This window comes from Neodiprion lecontei, chromosome 3 (assembly GCF_021901455.1).
Source record: "Neodiprion lecontei isolate iyNeoLeco1 chromosome 3, iyNeoLeco1.1, whole genome shotgun sequence".
Taxonomy (NCBI): domain Eukaryota; kingdom Metazoa; phylum Arthropoda; class Insecta; order Hymenoptera; family Diprionidae; genus Neodiprion; species Neodiprion lecontei.
The window spans coordinates 33730564-33754621 of NC_060262.1; the positions used below are offsets into that span (position 1 = coordinate 33730564).

At 41.0% G+C, this 24058-nt stretch overlaps 4 protein-coding genes and 1 long non-coding RNA gene across 6 annotated transcripts; 3 read left to right on the plus strand and 2 right to left on the minus strand.

Annotated features, from left to right (window-relative positions):
• Window positions 1-285: 285 nt before the first annotated feature.
• Window positions 286-1936, minus strand: LOC107223148 (odorant receptor 82a-like). Its single transcript, XM_015662744.2, has 5 exons — window positions 1600-1936; window positions 1142-1527; window positions 896-1000; window positions 525-683; window positions 286-420 (listed from the first exon to the last, which is right to left on the minus strand). The coding sequence occupies exons 1-5, from the start codon at window positions 1934-1936 to the stop codon at window positions 367-369; spliced, it is 1041 nt and encodes a 346-aa protein (XP_015518230.2). The 3' UTR covers window positions 286-366.
• On the plus strand, window positions 1871-8256 carry LOC107223151 (uncharacterized short-chain type dehydrogenase/reductase y4vI). The gene is made up of 9 exons (XM_015662747.2): window positions 1871-2852; window positions 3018-3230; window positions 3320-3570; window positions 3729-3875; window positions 5207-5666; window positions 5981-6107; window positions 6186-6312; window positions 6432-6584; window positions 7988-8256. The coding sequence occupies exons 1-9, from the start codon at window positions 2765-2767 to the stop codon at window positions 8027-8029; spliced, it is 1608 nt and encodes a 535-aa protein (XP_015518233.2). The 5' UTR covers window positions 1871-2764; the 3' UTR covers window positions 8030-8256.
• A 1937-nt stretch (window positions 8257-10193) lies between these two features.
• On the plus strand, window positions 10194-13432 carry LOC107223160 (farnesol dehydrogenase). The gene is made up of 6 exons (XM_015662761.2): window positions 10194-10332; window positions 10858-11160; window positions 11736-11862; window positions 11982-12114; window positions 12230-12379; window positions 12768-13432. The coding sequence occupies exons 2-6, from the start codon at window positions 10860-10862 to the stop codon at window positions 12807-12809; spliced, it is 753 nt and encodes a 250-aa protein (XP_015518247.1). The 5' UTR covers window positions 10194-10332; window positions 10858-10859; the 3' UTR covers window positions 12810-13432.
• On the minus strand, window positions 11414-14960 carry LOC124293758. The gene is made up of 3 exons (XR_006903631.1): window positions 14493-14960; window positions 13885-14416; window positions 11414-12411 (listed from the first exon to the last, which is right to left on the minus strand). It is a non-coding gene; the product is annotated as an uncharacterized LOC124293758 (long non-coding RNA).
• Window positions 14319-18688, plus strand: LOC107223159 (farnesol dehydrogenase). Of its 2 annotated transcripts, none has more exons than XM_015662759.2 (5): window positions 14319-14449; window positions 15729-16008; window positions 16100-16223; window positions 16358-16493; window positions 16705-18688. In XM_015662759.2, exons 1-5 carry the CDS (start codon window positions 14429-14431, stop codon window positions 16915-16917), a joined length of 774 nt encoding a protein of 257 aa, XP_015518245.1. In that variant the 5' UTR covers window positions 14319-14428; the 3' UTR covers window positions 16918-18688. The 2 variants fall into 2 exon arrangements, with proteins under 2 accessions (XP_015518245.1, XP_015518244.2); XM_015662758.2 differs by lacking the exon at window positions 14319-14449 and adding an exon at window positions 15167-15539.
• Window positions 18689-24058: the final 5370 nt, after the last annotated feature.

Sequence of the window (24058 nt, forward strand, 5' to 3'; positions counted from 1 at the left end):
CTTTCGTTGGTTAATCAAACGTTCATCCGTTAAATAGGCTATCGCCTTGAATTGCAAAAATAAAATTCGTTGATATTTCAATTGAATGAACTATAGTAGCTATATTTGAATATTGCGAAGATTTTGAATTAGGAAATCAATTTTCAAACTACGCCCAGTTTAGCAATCGATTTTGCTGTTTCGCTACAATTGTGTATCAATGAGACAAGGATGATGGAAGATACGGGTATCTTCCAAAATGTATAAATAATTGTAGCTGAACAGTCGAGTGAATTTCTGCGATTAATTTGTTCCTTTTTTTTATTGGTATTCACATTGTTTTTTTCACTACAGGTGTGTATAGCTGATTCCTCTACAGCCATTTCATCATTCTTGAATGCTCATCAGCACGGTCATGTACGACATGGACGCGTGTACGATCTGCAATCGTAAAATTTTTTTTTTTTTTTCTGTCTCTCTTTTCAAGCTTGATATAAGTTTGGCATGTCGATCCGATAAGCTGAATACATGCTCCGAAATCTTACATTCGTGAAAGTTGGTAAAGATAAGCTGTAGAATTTTCCAGCTGACAGCGAAGTCGGTTTCTGAGCTCGTACGAGCATAATTAAGCTCAGATCTCTTTGATGACGATCATTCAGTTCGTATAACTTGGACCTTGAAATAGCAAGGCTTACCCCGATGCTCTGAAACACGTCGAGCCTAAATTAAGTACGAATGTGAGGAAAAAATTCTAGTTGAATTCTTCGATCAGAAGTAACAGAAAATATAAACATCTCAATTGAAATGTTTCGATGCCGAATCAGGATATCTGCAACAGCTTGGAATTTCTTGTTTATTTCGCATTGATTGTAAGTATAAAAGATTCCTTTATTATTTTGTTAACACATATACTAGCCTTATCTTCGATAAACTGCCCACACCAATTGAGTATCAAGGCTTGCAAGATTAGTCCGAAAATTGAGGAGAAATGTTTTACCATCAATCGCACCTCGTTACGGCTCTGAAAGAGTCAAACATCTGGAAACGTCGTATATATACGCATATACATATAATACGCTTACGAGTGTGTTACTCTGTTGGCCATTGATTTGTTTTCACCGCAGCTACACGTACATAGATATCAATTTCATGTCTCACGCACTTTGGCTAACGCATAGCCGCTGATGCAGGTATTGACGGTAGTTATAAGGAACAGCTGAATGATAGATCCGTTGAAGACGTCCTCGATATCCGCGGCAAATTTATTGACATTCTGATGAAGTTGAATGCACCTGGAAATCTTTTCGTGCTCACGGCGAGGATCAACCTCGCTAATTTCTTCCAGCCAAGTTTGGAGTAGGTGAAAATTACTGCAGGCGTGATGGTTTAGGAATATGAACCACGTGTCAAAGGCCAAGACGTGGACAACGACGCTGCAGCTGCTTATGACTAGGTGAACGTAGGCGACGCTGTAGCCAATAGTTGTGTTTACGCTGAATGGATAACGGGTCGGAAAAGGCAGCTTTCGTTCGTATCCGAGTAAGATGCCTGGGGAGGGAAAATTTTCAAATCTTACATCGTAATTTCGAAAAGTCAAGGGTAAAGTAGATCAATGATCACCTGGCACAGGCTGCACCAACATAACCACGCCCACTAAAAGTATTACGGATCCGTAAACTCTGCAGAATCGTAGTCCTACTTGGTCGTAATATTCTAAAATTGGATCATCGGCTTCGGATCTCTGTCCTTCGCTCACCTTGCCCGTTTCAATAACGGTTCTCAGGTAGTTCATTTTCTTTCGATTGATAATCAAGCAGAGAAGTCTCGCTAAAGCATTGAACGTGAGCAGCCAGGCACTCATGAGTTCGGCGGTCAGTTGCAAATCGTCTGTCACGTGGATGAGCTCGGCGAATCCAGCAACAATAGCAGATACATTGACAAGTAGCGACATGGCCATTAAGACGTAACACCATTTTCCATGACGATCGAAGATACCGACGCACTCTAGCCAAAACTTGCAGTAGTACATATACTTGTTCATCGCGTCTCGTCGTATCTACGGCAATAGTATCCACGCAGGCACCGGAGAAAGCTGCAGTCAAGTGGTAAAGCCGCAAAGTAACTTCGTTTTCTCGTAAAGAAATTACCCTGAATTACAAGTGCAAACTAGAAATTATTGGAAAACTTAGCCGGTAGTTACGCAATTATTTTCGCCCTTTCTAGAGCACGGACACAATCGCGTAAACTAGCTCTGTGTGAATAGTCATTTGCGTAGGTATGCCAAGATGTGGTGCGGGTGAGTAAAGACTGGCAGAGAGACCTAACAGGTGCACTTGAGACTTTTTCAACAAAACCAGTCGTTAGTTGGCGTTGCAGGAATTAACTTTCGAAAAGTATTTTTCATGCTTGCTCTAACGGTTGTTGTATATATGTACGGTAATGTGAACTTGCAGAAATCCACATAATTTTTTGCATCGGTGATGCATTTACGATTCAGGATACGTATACAGTTGTGTACCAAGTGATACATGTCTTGCAAATTGAATCATACATTTTCATGCCCTATGCGATTTATGCAGTGCAACTCGAGGAGAGCCGGACGTGTTCGGAGAATACATCTGCATGACAGTTATGCCGATGGAACCGCAGAATATCGAGTAGCCGGTCAAACCAGTTGATATATTTTTCAAACGATCTTCAATGGATCGATTTCAAACCCCGCAAGTGCGATCCTATTACTTTGAGCCTCGCTCACGAGTCACTTCTGGTCCAGAAGTTCGTCAGAATGGAGCGATGGGTTTCCAAAGTGGCGGTCGTAACGGGGGCGAGTTCCGGCATCGGGGCTTCCGTTGTCCAGGAGCTGGTCCGTCAAGGTAAGCGATTTATCCTAAGAGAAAAATAAAAATGCTGCGTATGATCGCGGAACATAATAACAACACCCTGAATGTAAATCCGAAAAAGACAGCGTAAGTTGGCTCAAACGACGGCCAATCTGCTTCTTCGGAATAGCAGTTTCGCATTTTATTTTTTTTGCCCAGGAATGGTAGTCGTCGGGCTCGCGAGGAGGAAGGAAAAGGTCGAAAGGCTTGCGGATGCGCTAATCGAATTCCCGGGTAAACTTCACTCCGTGGAATGCGACGTCTCCAAAGAGGAAAGCGTCCTCGCAGCGTTTGCCTGGATCCGGGAGGAACTTGGAACCGTCGATGTCCTGGTGAACAATGCCGGGATCGCGAAGGAAACGACGCTGACTGGTGAGTAGAAGCGCCCTTCCGCATTTTGAATTTCGAACAATTTGACCAGTAGCAATAACGGGCGTTAACGATCCTTCTCTCACGCGCAGAGGGTTCCCTGGAGGAATGGCGGGCCGTATTCGACGTTAACGTCTTTGGCCTCTGTCTCTGTACCAGAGAAGCCGTGCGGTTAATGCGCGAGGGTGACGTCGAGGGACTTGTCGTCCACGTAAACAGCCTCGCCGGGGAACGCGTCCCTGCGGTACCTGGATTCGGCGTTTATCCAGGGTCTAAGCGCGCCCTTACCGCCATGGCGGAAACTCTGCGCCACGAATTAAGAGCCACGAAGATTCGGGTCACGGTAAGGCGGCGTTGACGATCTTTTTAACAGAAGTAACGTCTACGTAGTCAGAGACAACGTTTCGGATAATTAATTATACATTTTAATATTTGCAGTTGCCGAGAGGGCAATTCACCTACGGCATTATTACATACAGTTTTATTTCTTCGGCATTCTAGTGCGTCAGTCCTGGTTTGGTAGCGACGGAGTTACTGTCCGGTTACTCAGCTTTTTCTGAAGAAGCTTTGGCAGCCATGCCTGCTCTTCGACCCGATGACGTAGCGGCGGCAATTGTCTACGTATTATCGACACCGCCTCACGTACAGGTGAGGTACTTAATCGTGCATCGAAAAATAATGTGTTTCCATTTTTAATCAAGTAATGGAAGGTATGATGTGTCAGAAGTTTGAACAAGGTCAGGATTTCTCGAAACGATTTTATTTTTTACAATAAATACATTGTCAATTTCTGCGTTTGTCTTTTAGGTGCAAGATATTTCGCTCCGTCCGTTTGGCGAATCTTGGTAAACTAATGCAGTCTGATGCAATCACAGGGAGTTTTCAAGTTTCATTCTTTGAATGTAATACCGAACGTGGTCGGATAGCAAAAGTGATTTATTGTGGTCGTAGCAAGCATTGTTTAACTAACGCGGATGTATTATAAATCGATTTCTTAACCAAACAATTTAATTGTAGGCTGATAATAGTTACGGTTGTGGTATTTCGCTTTGTAAAAGTTTTATGATTGTTTGAAGTTCCTATCAATAAACCATGCAGGTGTATTATAAGTCGATTGTCACATGTCCCCGAAGTATGAAACGTCTACTTCACTCGCTGCTGCTGCACTGCATTAATATTTTGACCTTCAATATCCACGCCCTGATATTCCTATCGGCACAATAAACCACTGTATTAACTCGTTCGACGACGAGATATAAGAGAATAATCAATTTGGATGAGGTAAGTCACAAGCTTGCGATATATATTTCTATAACCACGCCAATGAACGAGAAGATACGCGTAGGGTTAAAATTTTCAAAGTGAAAAAATGAATCACGGAAGCCTTATTGACTCAAATCAAGTACAATCGAACCAAGACCTCGCAGAACGGCAAAATGTCTAAAAGTTGAGTAGGTGAAAAATGAAGTTTGCCGTTAGCTTAAATATACACTGTGCTCTGCTATATTTCTTCCCGTCAATCTACTTGTTGAGTAATCGATATTATCGATAAATTGCACTCATAAATTGTAACTTATCGCAAGTGGCAGGCGGTATGTACTACAGCGGTAATCTTGAATTCGTTCGTTTATCATTAGTTGCAACATTTCTCATCTTTGGATCCCATATTTCAGACCATCGTACGCGAACATCCTCGAAATATTATTTGATCCCTTCAACGTTTAAAAAATGATGGTAGACGATGATGACTGGACACGTGTTGAACATTCGCTCCTTTTCTATTACCGATCTATAACCGTCTGAGTATGTCCCCCCCCCCCCCCCCCCAAAAAAAAACAAAGCATCAGCACAATAAGAAAGTGAAATTTTAGCACCGATTGCAGTACATAACTGCTCCTCACAAGTCACTCTGAAAGGTGTGTCACCAGACCACGATATGAAACAACTTGAGACCTAAGTGGGCGCCGACTTTTATGTAACCCCCATCTCCGAGGTTTATTTCGAAGATTGCTATCGCATTGATAGGTGGTAAAGATATGACCGTATTGTGGTTTCCAAGTTGGATATGCCCAAGTCACTCGAGTTTCTTCGGACAGTTACCCTCGCGAGTCTGTAAGCAAAATTTCTACAGCACGGTCATGGAACGTTGGGTAGGTAAACTGGCGATGGTAACCGGCGCCGCCGATGGAATCGGTGCAGCCATCGCCGAGGCATTGGTCAAGGGCGGGGTCAACGTACTCGCCCTGGACGTCAAGATCGTCCGGCTCTTTTCCCTCAGAGAGAGACTCAGGCTTGCTCGAGGAAAGCTCTACCCCAAACAGTGCGACGTGAATAAGTTGGAAGAGATCGAGGCTGCCTTCAAGTTTGCAAAGGAGACAGCGGGCGGTGTTGATATTCTGATAAACAACGCTGGAGTCACTCATCTCTCAAACATCACTGGTAAGTGAAATTTACTAACCCATGGATACAAGGTGGTTCTCATTGAGGACAACGTCAATGTCAAAGAAATCCCAATTAACGATGCGATCGAATTGTCGAGAAATCGAGTCGAGTTGTAAGTTTCGGTAATTATCTTTCGGTCGAGTGGTCGGACCATTTCCGATATACCTATGTAGCCGCGATTAGAAGAATCGGCCTGTTAGATAACCGGTAACTGGCTAATGCCAATGCTATTTCAAGTGTTACGTTTGAGAAGTCCGTTGATTGACATCGCACGAGCCATACCTAATTGTCATTTATCAACCGTCGATCAGATGGCGACACCGAAGGTTTCCTGAAGGTCCTTCAGACGAACGTCCTGGCCGTAGCTCTGTTCACCAAGGAGGCAGTCAGATCGATGCGTGACCGTCAAGTCGATGGGCACATCATCAATATTAACAGGTATTCACATGGCCAACAGGGCAGGATGAAATAACAGTTCATCTTCACGCATTCCTACTTTCACCTTTGCTTTCTCAGTATCTTCGGTCATCAAGTCGTCGGCATCAATCGAGGCTTGTACGCGCCCAGCAAGTTCGCAGTCACTGCTATGACAGAGACGGTCCGTCGAGAGTTGATTGGTATTAAAAGTGGAATTAAAATTACGGTGAGTATAATCGAACAGTGAATTCTTCGAAGGTTTTCCATTCGATCTAACTACTGTCAGATGCTTATTCATGGAATTCGAGAAATGCGTCCGTCGTGCAGTTTCCATTATTTCTATAGAGCATCAGCCCGGGTGCCGTAAGTACGGAAATCCTGGACGCAGCAGCTGCCGAAGCAAACGTTCCGGTATCGAAAATGGACGTTCCACGACTGGAGCCCTCGGATGTCGCAGATGCCGCGATTTACATTCTGTCAACTCCACCCAACGTTCACGTAAGAAACTGAATCAAATACGTCTACGAATGTAAATTCGCGTACTATTTCTGAGCTTAGCGTGACCGGGCCGGTTTTCATCTTACTGATACGTTGCTGTGAAACGGGAATATTTTCTTGTATCGTAGAGATGGTAAGCTTTTTTCCTTAAAGATGGCGGAAAACACGTACTATAAAATATATGAATGTATTTATCCGTTATAGACATCGAATCGGGCTCACCGTTTGTAATGCCAGTAACTCTGCAGGAATCTCTGAAATCTATTTGCATCCAAATATCAACGGAGAATTATGTCAAATGCTAGCTGTTGTAGATAATATCGTTTCACTACTTTCCGAAGCTTCTCGGAGACGCCCGCTTGATGTAAATTCTATATCTCCGTGGACTAGACTTCCGTAATTTCATCATAAGTTCCAGAATAAAAATCTCGAGACCTTGTAGTACGCACGTATAAGTTCTACACTCTCATGCCGTATGCATAGGCGTGGTCACTGCAGATTATGTAGATTTTCAAGGAAACGTCTCGGAACAGAATGGCTTTGTAATTTTGTACAACTATCTGTAAGGCTGTGTGTATGAAAGTTGGAGCGGGGGTCAAAATCCCGAAATACCAAAAAGTCTTCTTGTCGAAAGGCCGAAATTTTCGAGATACGAATTTGAAAATAACGAATAATCAATGTACCGAAATTGGAATTTTCGATAAGTCACCCAGTAAAATAACTGTTTTCCGGAAAGTTCATTTAATCGAACGCTCTTTTATCCGAAAAAGTATTTTCAGAACAGTCGGCATTTTGAACGAAGAAAGCATAGAATATGAAAATATAGAAAAATGAAAGTTCCGAAACAAAAAATTGAGAGCGGCTGATACTTCGAACAGCCAAATAACAAAAAAATAATTATTTGTCGAAAATCAAAATTCAGAAGGAGCAAAATCTCGATCCGCAAAATGCAGGAGGACCAGAATCCTGACAGGACGAAATACCGAATCTCCTGAGAATTCGGAATTTGTGAAATTCGTCAATTCGATGGTAGTTTTATCAAGATCGTCTAATTGTATCAAACAATCGTTCGTCTGATGAAAGAAAAAAAGAACGCAAAGGAATGGGCAGCATATTTTTAATAAATTATTAAACGCTACGTCTTTCTCACCGTACGTTCAATTTATTCAAGAAATTATTACGCCAAATCGTGTTTTTGACTTTCGGGATTTCGTTCACTCGACTTTTTGGTCTTTCGCATTTTTCTATTCTAAACGAAACTTGACGACAGAGGTAAGGAACCGGTCGGGGTGATGTGAAACAGTGCGATTCTTGTTCGACCACGTTACGTCTGCATTAATTACTCGATCCCGTGTCGGTTCTTGTTGCCGGCTTGTCATAAGGATATTTGTTAATTGTTACAGATCACGGAATTCACACTCCGACCCCTTGGGGAAACTCTCTGAGGCATGAAATGTACCCAACAATGCCGGCACTCTGGGGCATTCTGGCACACCGAAACCGTAATTCGATTGCTTGATTAGACACGTGATATCGTGTGTGGAACACTCTGGTTGAGTATAATTTTATGGAAAGGATCATCAATCTGCCAATCCTCAATTGCGATAACTACACCTAGTATTTACAGTGCACTCGTTTGTTACGCACCACAAATAAAAGAAACGAAACGTTACATTTGCACCCTATATTTAACGAGAACATGAAAAGTGTTCAGACACTGCACGGCTTGGTCTGATCGTGAGGCGTCTCACCGAAACTCACAAAATTTAAATCTGTACTCATGCCTAGATGTGTATTATAACTATACGTAGAGTGTGATTTTAACGATGATGGAAAGAAAATTTTCAAGTACTCGACGAGGCCGTAGTTTGCTCAACGACGTAAAAGTAAACACGAGATTCCGGAATCGATTGTCCATTATACTGATGAATTGTGAAGTTAAATTTTTCTCACAATTTATGGTAAATGATTTTAAAATATGTTAATCATGAAGGCCTCGGCTTTAAGTCAGTCACTGAAGCTTCACGGACACAAAGTTCATGCCTTTGAATGAATAAAATAAGTGTCGTAGTGCAAAATTGAGGCCAGGAATTGATAAGCAGCTCGTGAGGAACTTCGATTGATATTAAAGCGAATTATAAATTCTTGAGATGTCTCAAGGTTCCCACTATTTCAACAACGAATTTGGCTAAATTCAGAAACTACGTGCAGGTTTCACGTAGTTGCGTGCGGTCTTGAAATTATATACGAGTATACCTATATGCGTATTGAATGCCTACGATAAAACGCGTCGAAATATATGTACATATAATCACGTCAATTCAACGCTGTACGTCGTTTTGCGTCATTACATTTCATAACGAATTCACGAAGACAGCACAAAATAACGAGTACAATATGTTTCGGCCCTGCAAACCACTCAGGATTGTAACAGTAAAGTCTGACAGGGTAACGAAGTGCCGCATTTCTCTGACACTTTCAATCCATTTTGCATGCTTACACTAATTTCTATTATTAGCTCGGAGTAAAGTCTGCTCTAAATTTGCTTTCCTTTAAGATAAATATCTGCAATTACGTGTCTTACGAATGTCAGAAATCATGCACAATCATAAATCACTATAGAAATTTAATACGGTTATACGTAATGAAGCCTTCGGTCAATTTTAGAACTCGTAATCAAAAGTTTGAAAATTAATACTGCTTTTACACATTTAGGGGTACTTGAAATTTCTGTGTCCGTATAATTTCCAAAGGGTTGGTAGTTATTGTTATCTTTCGTAATTCCGTGAAAGTTTTATAACCTTAGTAACGGATTTGCAATCTTTGTTACTTCACTAATTCCTATCAGCTTGTGACATTTCTAATGTATAATTTAAAAATCTGAGATTAAGCGTACGCCGATTCTACCTAGTGGATAAATTAGTTCTTGATAATTCGATTACTGCACCGACAATTGAAGAACTCCGTTGCTTTCGAATCGTATAAGTGGAGAAAAGTAATCTAGTATGATACAAGTGTAACTAATAACATACCAAGTGTGTAATGACATAAGGTCGAAAACCCAGCCTTTCTTACCAAAAATTATAAGAAAAAAGAGAGAGAGCGGCAAACGGTCGTAATTACCAATTTAATTTTTTTCTATCCAATTGGTAAAAAACTTATCTAAGCGCATAGAAAAATGTACAGCATTATGGTTTCAAGAACTTCGTAACAACGTATCCCTACGCACGAACAGGAAGTCGTAAAAACTATTTCTTTCATCTCTCTTTGCGCAATCGCCAAAATCAACCACGAAAAGTAAAGACAAATTGAACAGAAAAAAATGTGGAAAAACTGGAATAAAAATATACGAGGCTCGAAGTGCCTCTGGTATTATTCAACATCCCATAATACCATGTCTACCGTCTACATATCTCTCTTTTTGTTCGACGCCGTCAGTCCCAGTGCAATCCCCTCCTAAAGAAATTAATGGGTACACGGTTCAGGGATGTCTACTACATTACGATGATGATGTCAAGGATAGTCTTTGCTTAGTTAAAGCATCGTTTCATTCTCAGTTGCTGTACGCGAACGAGTCGGTCAGCGTCTCTGCTGCGATTATAGGTCTATTTCATGTCTGCGTAACTTGTATGTGAGTGGTTTTTGGTTTCGTTAGTTATCGCTACAAGGAGAAATAATTGGGCCGTAATTCAGGAGTGAAATTAATAAAGTTACCCACTTCGTTCGATACTTTAATTCACATTGAGAGGTAAGTCAGGTGACTTTGGATTCTACAAGTTTGGTTTAATTGTAATAAATCTCTTTTACTCGATTCTCGAGTTTTTGAAAACCGCGGTATTTGGCGAGCACCAATTGTGGTCAGTTTTGCAAGGATACGTTCGGTGGTAAAGAATTTTAGCTTAGAAACGCAATTTCGTAAACGATTCCGTGGCCACTGGTTCTCAGTTCGTAATCACGTTCTTATTATATGTAGTCCTTTTTTCCCATTCATTTTATTTTTGTCAGCGATGAATATCTGATGTACCTCTACATGTATTACACATCATCTTGTTTGCCGTGACTGCGCAATATTTTTTCACCGATAATTACACAGCGTTCGAGCCCGTGCATGATATCATCCGTCGATCAAATACGGAAACGGTTCTGTCTTTGTCCAAGTTATACAACACGTCTGAATACATTACTGCGATAGATTCATAAAAACTTTATAAAAACTTGATCATCAGGAGATTCGCATAAGTTGAACGAAGATTTCAATCCGTAAAAATTTAAGTCATGGAGCGTTGGGCGGGTCGAGTGGCCGTTGTTACGGGAGCTTCTTCAGGGATCGGGGCTTCCATCGCCGAAGCTTTGGCTCGGGAAGGAATGATCGTCGTAGGCTTAGCGAGGAGAAAAAATCGCCTCCAGGACACGGCCGAGGCCTTGAGTATCGCGAAAGGGAAGCTGTATCCGGTCCAATGCGACGTTTCGAACGAGCAAGAAATCTTGGATGCCTTCAGATGGATCAGAGATCATCTCGGAGCAATTGACGTCCTCGTGAACAATGCGGGTGTCGCCCACTTCGCCCATATTATCAGTAAAGAAAACTATTCGATTCTCCATGCAACAAGAATGAATTTTTAGTATATCCATTAGGGTGTATCGAAAAGCCACGTTTTTCTAATTTCGACACGGACTGGCGTGGAAAATTTCGGTCTTGACAGAAAAATAAATCGGTTTCAAGGAAAACATTTTTAAATTTGGAAATTTCTTTAACACAGTCAAATATTCTTGAATATAGTAAGGAGAACAAGAAAAGTCAATACTGGTATATTTTTTTTTTCAATAGATAGCTGTAGGGGAGTGAAACACTAAACCGTGTCGAAATTTGAAAAACGTGGTTTTTCGATACACCCTAATATCCATCACCCAACGCCTCGGTTTCGATATAATTTTTATAAAATGGCTGCAAAAATCATCGCGTCGAATTTAAATCAACAATAAGATGAAGGACGCGATGTCTCTCCTAAATTGAGACAAGATTTCTGGCTCTTTTTTTCACTAACGATTTTCGAATGGTCTCATAGGCATTCGCGTATACTTGCTGCATGTTATAGGAATACCAAATTTCCTCGATTGGCGTGAATATATTTTCAAGGTCTTCTCGTTTAGGCGGAGACACGGAAGGCTTTCGGCGCGTACTGGATGTCAATGTCTTGGCAGTGGCCATATGCACACGAGAGGCAGTCGCGAATATGCGAGCTCGCCGAGTCGATGGTCATATAATAAACATCAACAGGTAAACGGACGCTTCGCTATTATCATTATCAGATGCCCGCGAAGCCAGATCAGTATACGTAAAATTCCTCTCCCAGTTTCACGAAATTATCTTACATTTGCAAACAATTCCGACTCCAGCGTAACCGGACATGCTATTCCGAATCTACCGAATCATCTGAGCCTTTATCCAAGTAGCAAGTACGCATTGACCGCCATGACGGAGGTTGTTCGCCGGGAGCTAATTTCCGCTAAAACGAACATCAAAGTGACGGTGAGTAGAAAAGCCGAGTGAAAAGCGGAATGTCCGGACATGTTATCTCTTTCACAGTACCGCGTATCACTCTTGTATTTTTAAGCGTTTTAATCAGAGCTGACATGCTTTTCAGAGTCTTAGTCCTGGATTGGTGAAGACCGAGATCATGGAGGCTGCAGAATATTGCGTGGAAAACACAGGAAGTCCCGATGCTCCGACATTGCAGGCCAAGGACATCTCAGATGCGGTTCTTTACATACTCAGCACACCGCCAAACGTTCAAGTAAATTTTTGTTTTCGTGGTAGCGATGCTTCCTGAAAAAATGAAAAACACCAGTTAGTCTCTGTGTCTGAGTAGCTTCGAACTACTTCGAACAGCCTTGAGCCTTTGGCATTGTGGAAACGGTGCCTGTATAACTTCTCTTGGCTAAAGTGCAGGAATTATAGAATTAACTGTGATCGAATCTCGCATCGACGATCAACGACAGCAAACGACTTTAAACGATTGCCGCTGACCTTGTGAATACAGCAAATGAATTCCGAAGTTCTCCACGAATCGTGACGTTTCTGTTCATTCCCTGCTCATTAGCTATTCAGAAATTTATTCTACAAGTACTTGTGAACTTTTGAAGTGCCTTGAAATGCAGGAATGCATATGGGATTTATTTCAGATAACAGAACTGACCATTCGACCAGTCGGAGAACAACTTTGAGTACGATTTGGCAGAGAAGGAAAATTTCTTGGTGGAATTGCGCTGCCGAAAACGCTTCGGTATTTTTGTTCGCCATTTCCGTCGAGGGAAGACAAGACGAGACAAGACACCTATCTAACCGTACATAGAACAGTGAAACCTCTGATATTTCCTGCCGTAACGGGAGAAAATGATCGAAGATTGGCGAGTATAACGAAGACTCGGACATTACGTTGGTTTACCTTCTCCCTGCCGGTTTCCAAGTGTAACCATCGTAACCATCGAGCAAGCAAGCATTAGCTGGTTCACCGGGGGAAATTAAATGTCGCAGATTTAACTGTATCTTTCCATCACGGATGATTATACATACATTACGAAGTTATTACTCTTAGGTGAAAGGAATCACGTAGTTAAAACCGCGTGTTATAATGTGAATTTAACTACGTTATATTTCATTTTCGTCGACGATAAGAGACTAATTTAGTTCACTTTGACGAAGATATGTGATGTACGCATAGTTGTGATAATTATTTTTCCATACCGATACAGCGATTGTCAAATCTTTCTTGAAAGCTAATGAAGGTACTAGGTATGTGTTTTTGTTAAGTTTAGATACATTTTGCAAATAAAATGACTTAATCTTATTCGTAGCCACGAGCTCGACTGTAAAGCTACAAATACTTTTAAAGACACCATGTGCTGGGGATACCATTTATTGTCGTCAGTACAGAGATTTGAATTGCTAATGTAAGATTTTGCCTAATCATTTCCTGTGAACGACCTGATAAAAGCCTGATCGTTATACCCCTGCCTGCATGTTATAACGCATCACTTTGTAAATTTCCAAACATCGATATTTCGACTCACAGGTCGTGCGATTATCAGGTCATTAACTGCGTGCGATCTTCATCAATTAGCGATAAGTAATTACGTTGTAACAAAATCCGTTAAACAACCGTATCGGAGCTGCAAAATTTACTCAAGTTTATCACGTAGAATAAATCTACTAGATAAGTGACGTTGAATCTTAGCCTTGAAACTATGCCAGGATCAAGGAGACGGTCGTGAAAACCTGTTTATATAAAATTACACTCACCAAGTTGAGCGTTCGATCATCGTTTGGATCGCTTTTCAATTTGGCACGGATCGTTCCGTCCGCAGTCGGCATTTGGAAGCTGAAAGTGCGAATACACCTGGATTAAAAGTCGTGTGTCAATCTCTCGAAAATGTGTAAGCTGTACGTTACGTATTCAGCCTGTGTCAGCCAAATTGTTTGGATCTTTAGCGCGTCGTAGACAGGGGGCTTTGTGTGATCCGGTTACGGAATAGCGAGCTGAGACTGCTCGAGAGTCTGTCGCTAAGATAAAAACATGACAGTGTACAGTATATTCTCTCTCTGAACAGACGACGTCCGTCGATAGTCGCCCGACGTATCTTCTGTGGGACCTTCGGGATTCTGCCGAGTAGACGACCTTATCTGAATATTTATTTCCTTTGTGAATTGAGCCCGGTGGTCAGTTTGGCTCTGGCTTTTAGTGGAATTGGGTTCAATTCGAGGTCCGCAGGATTCGTCACTCCGGTATTCATACGTAGACGTCGACAGCGTTCTCGCCAATCGGATACCTACTCTGTGCAGGGACATGGAACGATGGGCAGATAAGGTAAGCAGCCGCCACTGGACCCGTTGGTTCCCATATAACTTACCAGAGCCCCGACGCAGGCCTCCTTAGATGTGGCTTAGAGGTTTCGCAAACTTGCTAAATATTCACCCAGCGTAGGCAGCATCTCCAAGCTAATTATAAGACCGAAAGCACGATGATTATACCGTTATACACTGCCGTTGTATACAATTCGAATTTGTCGCCTTGAAACTGTACAGCGTAGTCACACAACGTAGTTACACTGCACAAACCGTCGTTGTTAGATTCAGGCTTAAACTTTTCATGCAAATACTGTGACGGCGTTGACTGACGTTAGGATTTCTAATTACAAGTTTTATTTGCCAGAGAATAATTCGACGTGCGCATTTGCGTAAAACTCGCGGCGCAACGCTCTTGTGTAATTCCGTTTCTTGCCTCTTATCTCTCGCTCGGAGAGCATCGCTGGCGTATCAACTTGAGTCGTGTTTATTACAGCTGGTTCCTTAGCTTGGCACTTGTGACGCTCGAGCCCAGGGACGAATAGAGGTTTTGGGCCCCCGAGAAAATAATTATTTAACTTCTGGTCGTGCCGACACTTGAACACGTGTGATAAGTCGTAGAAATCGGCAACGGATCGCACTTAACACTCGTTAGTTTCATTGCTGTGAAAACGACGAGACAGCGTGAGTATATTTTACGAACGAAGGTAATTTCTGCCTCATCAAAGAGTCTGCGGAATCGTTCTATCCGTACCTGCACGCAGACTTTACACTTTAACATATGGCTACTTAGAATTCGGTCTTTACTCTGCGAACAAGAAGGTTCAAACGGCGTTGTTTATGAGGTACGCGCTTCGCGTCGAACGTGTGGCATAAAAATGCCACTCGCTCCGTTTCCCCTTAGAATATTTTTCGGCAGGGAAATTTGTGTAGATATATGTATACATACTTTGCTGATGTATTCATACGTACCAGGAACACGATGCTCCTGGGAAATTATATTCCTGAACATACGCACGAAATCACTGAGTAGATTATACGTGTATATCGGGGGAGGGTTGAGTTTGCGAAACTCGCCTCAGGTGAAATCCTGGCTCATCGAAAACTTGCAGGTAAATATTCACTCAGGAGTTTGCCCAGCCGGTTATAAAGACGGCTGCACGCACCTCGAAACGCACCATAAGCGTCAGCTGTATTTTGGGGTAAATCACCAGGCAATTACGATGCCGCGTAATTTACGGCCAGAGCCTGCGATCTGATATATCCGAAAATCGACAATGAAATTGGAATCTTTTGTTCAGGTCGCCGTCGTGACTGGCGCCTCGGCTGGAATCGGTGCAGAAGTCGTAAAAGCTCTGGTCAAAAAAGGATTCACGGTTGTCGGTCTTGCCAGACGGAAAAATCGCGTTCAAGAACTTGCCACCGAATTGAAAGAAGAACCGGGAAAGTTACACGCCTGTGAATGTGACCTCACCAAGGAGGAAGACATCCTTGCGGCCTTTCGTTGGATCAAAGCTCAATGGGGAGGAGTTGATGTGCTCGTAAATAATGCAGGCGTGTTTAAATTATCCACCCTGACAAGTTAGTGTTGCAGAAATTTCACGCGGTTCCGAGTTCCTCGCGAGTTCGTGTCAAAAGTAAATGTAGTATATCAATCGGAAAATGGTTTCAGACGGGCATACCGAGGACTGGAAGCATATCCTGGACATTAACGTTTTGGCGGTTTGCATCTGCACGAGGGAATCCATGCAGCTGATGGAAGATCGTGAGCATTGTCATGTGATAAATATTTGCAGGTTCGTTGCTTTAGTTTTTGTTATAATTTGTTACTCCTTTTTCTCCTGTATCCTGGGTATGAAATTGGATCGCGAAAAGGTAAGAGGGACGTTTTAGAATCGAAATATCCTCTGATTCCCGATTTCCTTCGCAGCGTTGCAGGTCATCGGATTCCGAACTTGGTTCCATCCTTCCTGCACGTCTATCCCGCAAGCAAACACGCTCTTCGAGCTATTTCGGACAGTCTGAGAGCAGAGTGTGCCCGCAATAAGAGGAGGATCAAAGTCACGGTGAGTTGATTTGCATGCATAAAAAATAGCCCCCAGGCATCCAGTGAACTTGGACTTTTTTTTCTTCTTCTGTACGTTTCTTTTTCTCTCACCCGAAATTCGATCTTGCGGATCGAGGCTTTCGAGTATCTTATGCTCTGACGATTTACCACGCCGGATCTCGAAAACACGTCCAGAAGTATCCAATTTACGTACATATAATACATTTCAGAACCTGAGTCCGGGCACCGTGCAGACGGAAATGGCAGCGGGGCTTGGAAATTTGTCTGAAAAATTGACTGAGGAGGATATGGCGGAGCTTTCTCAACACAAAGTAACTCTTCAGTCGAAAGACATTGCCGACGCAGTGCTCTACGTTTTGGAAACACCCCCGCACGTGGAGATACGCGAGTTGATTATAGAGCCGTTGGGGGCAGTTTTGTAAACATGGCGTCGACGAGGATGATTACGTACTTCTTCAAATTGTTGGTACGCCGATACAAGAATCTGATTTTATCTCATTTTCATCCCAGGGGGAATGGAACGAATCGTAATGAGTTTTCTTATTTATTCGTACACCTTTGTGATAACAGCTGACATAATCTCAGCCAGAATATTAATGAGAATGAAAATATATACGGTATTAAGAATAAGATTAGATTATGGATCTCAACTATGTGCTAGGCATGAATCTCGATAAAAGTCTTCAACTATACGCGGCTAAATAAATGCGTTACATTTTCTAAAAAGGAATATTTAAAAGTTTGCGTAGCAATGAATAATGAAAATCAGCATCGTCCTCGAGACGTTTCTCATTTTCAAATGCAGAAACACTCAATATGAAAGTACTGATGCAACGGCTTGAAATAATAAATTCAGCTGATCAAATGTTGGATTCGAATTCTGTAATATTACATTTCTTGTTTTCATCAATTTTTATACGAGGGCAGTCCAAATATCAACTGCATTAAAAAACAAGAAACCAGAAATATCTGGAAATTGCATGTTATTTAGTAGTTTGAACAATAAGTTAGGAAAGTAATTCTGCTCGTTATCAATCGAATTCTAATTTCCTACACTTATCGACTCGTTCAACCGGAACGGTATACAAATCGAGTCAGTAGTTGTCTAAAACTGGAATTTCCCAGCTTTTTCACACTGTCTAAATAATACATACAAATTCTGCACCCTGATTCAGTTTATTTATCAACTCTCACAAGCGTTAGCGACCATCGCAAATCTCCAGTCAAAGTCTGCATAATTTTCGCAATTCAAATTTCCTGTCATATCGCGCGCAAACAAGGCAGGGTGAGTAGTAAACGTTTTCACCGCGACGGGGCGCCACGCGTGTAAAATTCGAGATCCATGGATGGCAACGTTCACGGAGTGGCGGGTATAAACAAAGGCCGATCGAGTCACATGTGACCGTGTTCATGTCGGGTTGGAAATGCGGAGTGTTTGGCCCCGGATAATTTCACTATTTCAGTTCCCGGCATAATTTTGTTGTACCGATATCCAAAGGTCAACAACACGATCACTCTTCAGTACGAATGTAAATTTACACATACACGCACAACTCACGAAATATTTCGAATAACCGTATCTAGTGTTTGATGATCGCCCGGCTTTCTTCATCGTGTAGTCTTCACCTGTTCTGGATGTCGGAACTGGGATCACGAAGGACAGCACGCACTTCGCACTTATAACAACCGAATTGTCACCACCACAAGTATTGACTTACACATTCTTACCTTTTACAAATGGATGGTATTAGGGAATAACATCTTGAACCGACATTTAAAAAAAAAATCGAGGAATTACAAATGCATACAGAGAATGAGACTCGAGTATATTCTATTCGCTTTTCTCCCTACATCGATACTCACGCCAAGTGTAACTTGAATACCGTATTTCGTAATAACGACGTATCTACTATACATATGTATAACTCTCGCGTTTACATCCAACAAATATTTTGAATAACACGAACGAAATTCAAGTTTCATAGTTTTTATTGACACAATTATAAGTTAATATCAGCATAAGTTAGACAAATTTATCCAACCACTCTTTAAATTAAAAAGTTCCGTAAAACAACGTTTCTTACGCAAAAACAAATCAACTGTTTTTATAATTCGTCAGGATATTTTTTGGGTGTTTTGTCATTTTGTACTCCTTCACTATAGAAAACAACGGTAAATAAAAAATAAAAATTTCAGTGCTAGTTAAGTTTATTGTTGTGGAAGACAAAAATCAATGTAAAAATGTGAACGGAGAAATCTCGGAATTTTCATTTTTGTTGGGTAAGACGTTATTGCTTAATACCATTTAAATGATTACTGTCTACAGTTGTTGGCATGTTTCGCAATCATTGGTGGTGGGACATTTCGACCATTTTTTGCGTCGATTTTATACCGTAGAGACAAAATGTATTAATTTCAATGACTGTGAATGCATGTATATTGTTTATGATGTTTTATAGTTCATGTCGGAATGTCAATTGTTAGCGACAAAATTTCGATCAATGTTTTTTTTCTGATAGTTGTGTCGAAATATTTTTAAATTTCGGAACGTTATACAAAATACCGAAACAAATTGTTATTGATTTAAGGGGTTTTTTCTCCAGCGAAACGCATTGGATAAATTGTTTTTTGAAAATATTAAAATTCGATTAGAAATCATGCAAAGTTTGTGAATTTCAATATCTTCAAAGCAAATCAGATAGTTTCAGAAACAATTGCTTATTTCATTTGATTGTTTACAATTGTTGATTTTTTAACATCTTGTTTTTAATGCTTATAAAATAATCGTTAACAATATTGACTTTCTCAGTAATTTCATTTTCCATTAACAGGTAAGTAATCTTTTCACCTAAACATTATCGCTGTACAATATCTGTTTTAAAAAACCAATAACCTTGTTATTGGCCAATGAATTGAATTCAGGCCATACGCTAAACTTATTCCTGTATCTCTTCGCACGCTATTTTATTATAGATACCTTGCAACTGAAACAGAGTAAATTTCTTTACTTCAATTACCGTCATAATTTTGGAATTAGCTTCGGTTATTTTTTAATTATTCGTTCACGTGTATTTCAGCATGAATTTTGGATGATAGAGTATTCTTGAGAGAAAGTCGAATGAATAATTGCGCCTCCAATTTATTATTTTGCGATTTTAATTCGGTTACACATCGTAAGCGTACGTTTGAATATATCTGTGATTATTTTTTATCAACGGTCATATAGTAAGACGTTTACTATCATGTATTTTTGCGGTTTTCGACATCGCCTATAATTATAAGTCATTACTTCACGTCAACCTCGTTGGCTTTACCTTTTAGTTCTAAATTATTGTAAGATAAAACGAAGCCGCTTATCCAATACCATTTCTCTGCCATTCCAAACCCAATTCACACCGTACTTGGTTTAAATAGTATTTGAATATTAATCTCCAACACTCGCAACAGTTATTAGCAAATAACTTTTACGCGTCAAGAGTAAGACGTTTTTGAAAAACTTGACAAGTTTTTAAAGCTAATCAAACACGTAGCACTATCATTGATACAAGATACCGAAGCAGGAATAATTAAGCAGCTAATTAGCCTGGAAAAAATATATTTAGTCGCGTTTTAAATTTTTCCAAAAATCAATGAAATCTAAATCACAAACTTGACTCATAAACAAATTCACCGTATCCCAAATAAGTATGTGAATGAAGAAAAAGCTGTGGAATTCAAATGTATTGAAATTATATCTTGTAAACGTACGAACGCTTCTCGATTTTGCAACTGTGTTCATGCAAAGCGTTTTTCAATCCCGCATAATGCATGCAATATACGTGCGTAGAGAGAGACCTATGATATGAAAAATAGGTGCTTTCATACCTATACCTGACTAATTCTATGCAGCAGCACCGCCTGCAATTAAATTGCATCACTTTAATGGTTGGGCTATAATGCCACGATTTCAATTACAAAACGTGGATAATGACAGGCCGCGGCGGCAATGGGTGAAATGTAAAATGACATCTTATTATTTTGTCAATGTTTTTTAGTCGCCCATTCATTGCGAAATAGGAAATTATAACCATGGTTCATGAATACACTACATTTTTTCGGTACAACGCTCCTCTTACTTTGCTCCTTTACCTTTTCCCGAATCTATGTAACGATTTGCTCGAGCCACGATTTTTTGATACTCTGCCTATAGATGTTATATGTGTACAGTTGAATTAATAACGCGTCACATAACGTTCGATTTACAGTTTTCGAAGTCTACTACTTTTTCTTCTGCTTGCCCGGCGCGTAGCCTCGATTCCAAAAAAATATCGTCCCAAGACAGTCTTCGCTGTTTCATTTTACCTTTGCATGATTTCGATTCTAGTTGACATTTTTCACTCTCCAGTGTCTTTGGTTTGAAAAAGTTGTATCGAAAACCCACGGATATTGAGCATTTATAAACCAGATATTGCATATCTGTTATTGGGTTTTCTTTTCATTTTTCTTTTTCACCATACAACTCCTGGGACTATTACTGTATCGAAAATTCAATTTCAACACTGTCATACCACTCTAATGAAATTTGAGGAATTTAATTGGACACCGGCCGGATTATCAGGAAATCACTGAGGTGTTTGATCGCTGTTTTACTGTAATGGCTGAGGCATTTTTATACGACTGGCAGACCGGTTAGCTTCAATTTTGTTTTACATTCCTGAACGTTATATCAAAACAAATCCGATCACCATAGATATTGCAAACTCAATGATCATTTGATTGTTTCGTGATTGGAAGTTTTAATTTACTTTATTTTTACGTACCTATCCGAAGTTTTGATCGATCAAACTTGATCCAAAACTCAAGTTTTCGCTTATTTTACGTTCTGATAATAAATAAAATATAGATTAGTAGAATTTTGAATCCCGAGTTCGTGCTTTTTGATGGATTACAACCAAGTTTCTTCATTTACTCGCCGAAACTGCAGTATTAGAGTTTTCGATCACGCTTGATCGATCGAAATTTCCGGTGCACTTGTTTTCATATTTTTGCTAACAGTGTCAAGTTTCAACATTGCAATATATGTTAGTATAATACAAGACACGTAGATTCGAGGTTTCTTCGCGTTCGAAGAGCCGGCTTCCGATCATGATAAGAACAGCTTTTTTCGAATACGTAATATACCACGAAATAATGAAGTACGTAGCATCGAAGCTATCGATCTTCTTGCCGCGTTACGGTACCAATTAATCTTGGATTAGGAGTTTCCTTAACAAGTTGCGTAGCTGAATCGTAGAGACGACAGGTAGCTCACATCATCGGGTGATAATTTGTCGCCCTTCCACGAGTCGGGCAGTGACACGTTATCTTCTTCTTTATCCGTTCGTCGAGGATGATTAATTAACCGTCGGCTGAGTCTTGGAATTGGGCCGCTTGTCCCGCGTTTTGTAAACTCACGTTCGCGTCTTCGCTTTCCCCGCATTCAGATTATCCTCTTCCTCTCACTTTCGTTCATCCATATTCCTCCCGGAAGCTTATCCGTCAAATTGCGCTGCAGTAATATGATAATAGAGACGAGCGTCATCTTCCTTCTTGATATTCAAATATATCTTCGCCAAGTGACCGCAGTGCAGGAACGATTATCCAAGGTTATCCACCCCACCTTTCAAAGGTAACAGCCAAGCTGCTTATTCCACATCCACATGGCCTCTGGCCTACCTAGCAACACAATCAAGTAACAAACGCCAACTTTTTGGCATCGGTTGTTCCTAATACACGCATGCGACATTACATTTCCTTAGATGAACGACGATCAGGCCTCGATTCGGGTTCGTTTCTTACGGGGATTCGTGTTTTCCAGCACTGACTGTCCAGAATTTCCATCTACCGTAAATTAGTACGGTATTTGTGGAGGTTGTTAGCGAATTTCATTTCGACTGACAGTGATTAAGCTTTGTTTTCGTTCGATTTCAAACTTTTTTTCACCGCTCCTTTTTTCCGCTGTAGTTGGAGTTATCAGGACACGCGTTGCTTGCGTTAGAGTAGACTAATGAATTTCATTTTAACGTTGGTTAAAAAAGTCGCCTCGTTACGTGCGATACGGTAACACGCATGCATCGTGCGAATTCTAAAAAAGCGCACCGAAATGTCGGAGTTAATTCGCTCGAAGTTAACGCACGCTGGTGTGTGTTTATAATGGCGGTGTCAGGATTATGTGACGTCAGGATTAAACTCGGCCGATAGTTGGGCGAGCCGAAACAAAAGCTAGGTAAACTTCCGTGCCTGAAATTGCTGCATTATAGAACGGCTCAGGTATCCGGGTAATTACCTGATCAAGATCTTGAAATTCTGAATAATTCCGCGACTTCCTCTCGCTGGATGGTCTAGCAGCCGATTCCCGGATTATAACCGAATCTGAGATGCGGCAAATTCCATCGCCTTGCGATTCTTGGAATTCGAATTTGAGTTGAGGATAATTTTGGGCCCTCAAGGGAGTGACTAGCGATGGCCGCTAAGCTGAAAACAAGAGATTCAAAAAAAATAATCGCTTGCGACTCGATTGAAACGGTGCATATATGAAACCAAAATTTCGAAAATTTTGGTAAGATTTCTTATCTAGTCTCAACGGCGGGAAAAGTTTCCTGACAATTTATAGTTTCATTCAAAATATCTTTTAATGTTAGGTGAAAATATTCGTTCATCTTTTACTTACTAAATCAAATAGGTACTTAGCAAGTAAGACAGTGACAGTAATTGATACTTTAATCACATAAATTGATATCGTATTGCATCGTTCATGGGAGTAATAAAGAAAAAACGATTCTGAAGGAAAAGTAATCGATTTAGTTGAAAATCGATTATTTTTGGTCATTCGTCGCTGCGTGTTGTGGGCTTTTGACTTCGCCTGGGTTAACTCGCAATCTGATATAGCGTGCAACAATAATGGAAAGAACGATAAGAATCTGCGTGATCCCTGCGTCGGAGTCGACCCTCGATTGATGGTAGGTGCAGATATCGTCGTCGATGTCTGTTTCACCGTCGGGAAAACGTCGGGTCACGAATCCTCGATACCTACCCCCTGCGTTTTACATGCGCAGTCGTTAACGGCATTTGCTTGCCTTTCGAGAACCAGGGTCAGCGGTTTTCACGGAAGCAGGAAACTCTTGTTTGACGATCCTTCCTGCGGAGTTTAGCAATCTTTGCCATTTCCGTCACGTTTCGTCCGCACCTCGTCATTCGGCCAAGGTTTTCTCCTCCTCCTCTTCCCTCTCATCCTTCTCTTCTTTAATCAGCTCTCTTTTTCTGCGCTTCTCCGCGGGAAAGTGCATCGCCGTGATTTAGCTCTCCTCCGCACTAATACGTGCCCCTCGGGTTATTATAATGCTGCAATTAGAGAAACAGTTTTAACCCCGATTTTTCCCGATCAATCGTGAACTGCAAACAGAATTTTTTTGTGCACCTAAGCATGCTTTTCGATTCGACTTTAACCGCGTGTCAGCTGCTTCCGTGTGTTCGATTTTTTTGAAACTAACTGTTGATGTGGAAATAGAATGTGATATGAAAATATATACGGACGGGGGGACAGAT

Bases quoted from the DNA above. Each gene is read 5' to 3' on its own strand.
- LOC107223148 (XM_015662744.2), bottom strand. From the start codon at position 1,936: ATGGCCATGTCGCTACTTGTCAATGTATCTGCTATTGTTGCTGGATTC. The intron at 1,528-1,599 runs GTGATCATTGAT...TTCCCTCCCCAG, and splicing joins GTTGGTGCAGCCTGTGCCAG to GCATCTTACTCGGATACGAA. The intron at 684-895 runs GCTAGTATATGT...GACGTGTTTCAG, and splicing joins GGCAGTTTATCGAAGATAAG to AGCATCGGGGTAAGCCTTGC.
- LOC107223160 (XM_015662761.2), top strand. From the start codon at position 10,860: ATGGAGCGTTGGGCGGGTCGAGTGGCCGTTGTTACGGGAGCTTCTTCA. The intron at 11,161-11,735 runs GTAAAGAAAACT...CTTCTCGTTTAG, and splicing joins CCACTTCGCCCATATTATCA to GCGGAGACACGGAAGGCTTT. The intron at 12,380-12,767 runs GTAAATTTTTGT...GATTTATTTCAG, and splicing joins GCACACCGCCAAACGTTCAA to ATAACAGAACTGACCATTCG.
- LOC107223151 (XM_015662747.2), top strand. From the start codon at position 2,765: ATGGAGCGATGGGTTTCCAAAGTGGCGGTCGTAACGGGGGCGAGTTCC. The intron at 3,231-3,319 runs GTGAGTAGAAGC...TCTCACGCGCAG, and splicing joins GAAGGAAACGACGCTGACTG to AGGGTTCCCTGGAGGAATGG. The intron at 5,667-5,980 runs GTAAGTGAAATT...ACCGTCGATCAG, and splicing joins TCATCTCTCAAACATCACTG to ATGGCGACACCGAAGGTTTC.
- LOC107223159 (XM_015662758.2), top strand. From the start codon at position 15,306: ATGCCACTCGCTCCGTTTCCCCTTAGAATATTTTTCGGCAGGGAAATT. The intron at 16,224-16,357 runs GTTCGTTGCTTT...TTTCCTTCGCAG, and splicing joins CATGTGATAAATATTTGCAG to CGTTGCAGGTCATCGGATTC. The intron at 16,494-16,704 runs GTGAGTTGATTT...AATACATTTCAG, and splicing joins AGAGGAGGATCAAAGTCACG to AACCTGAGTCCGGGCACCGT.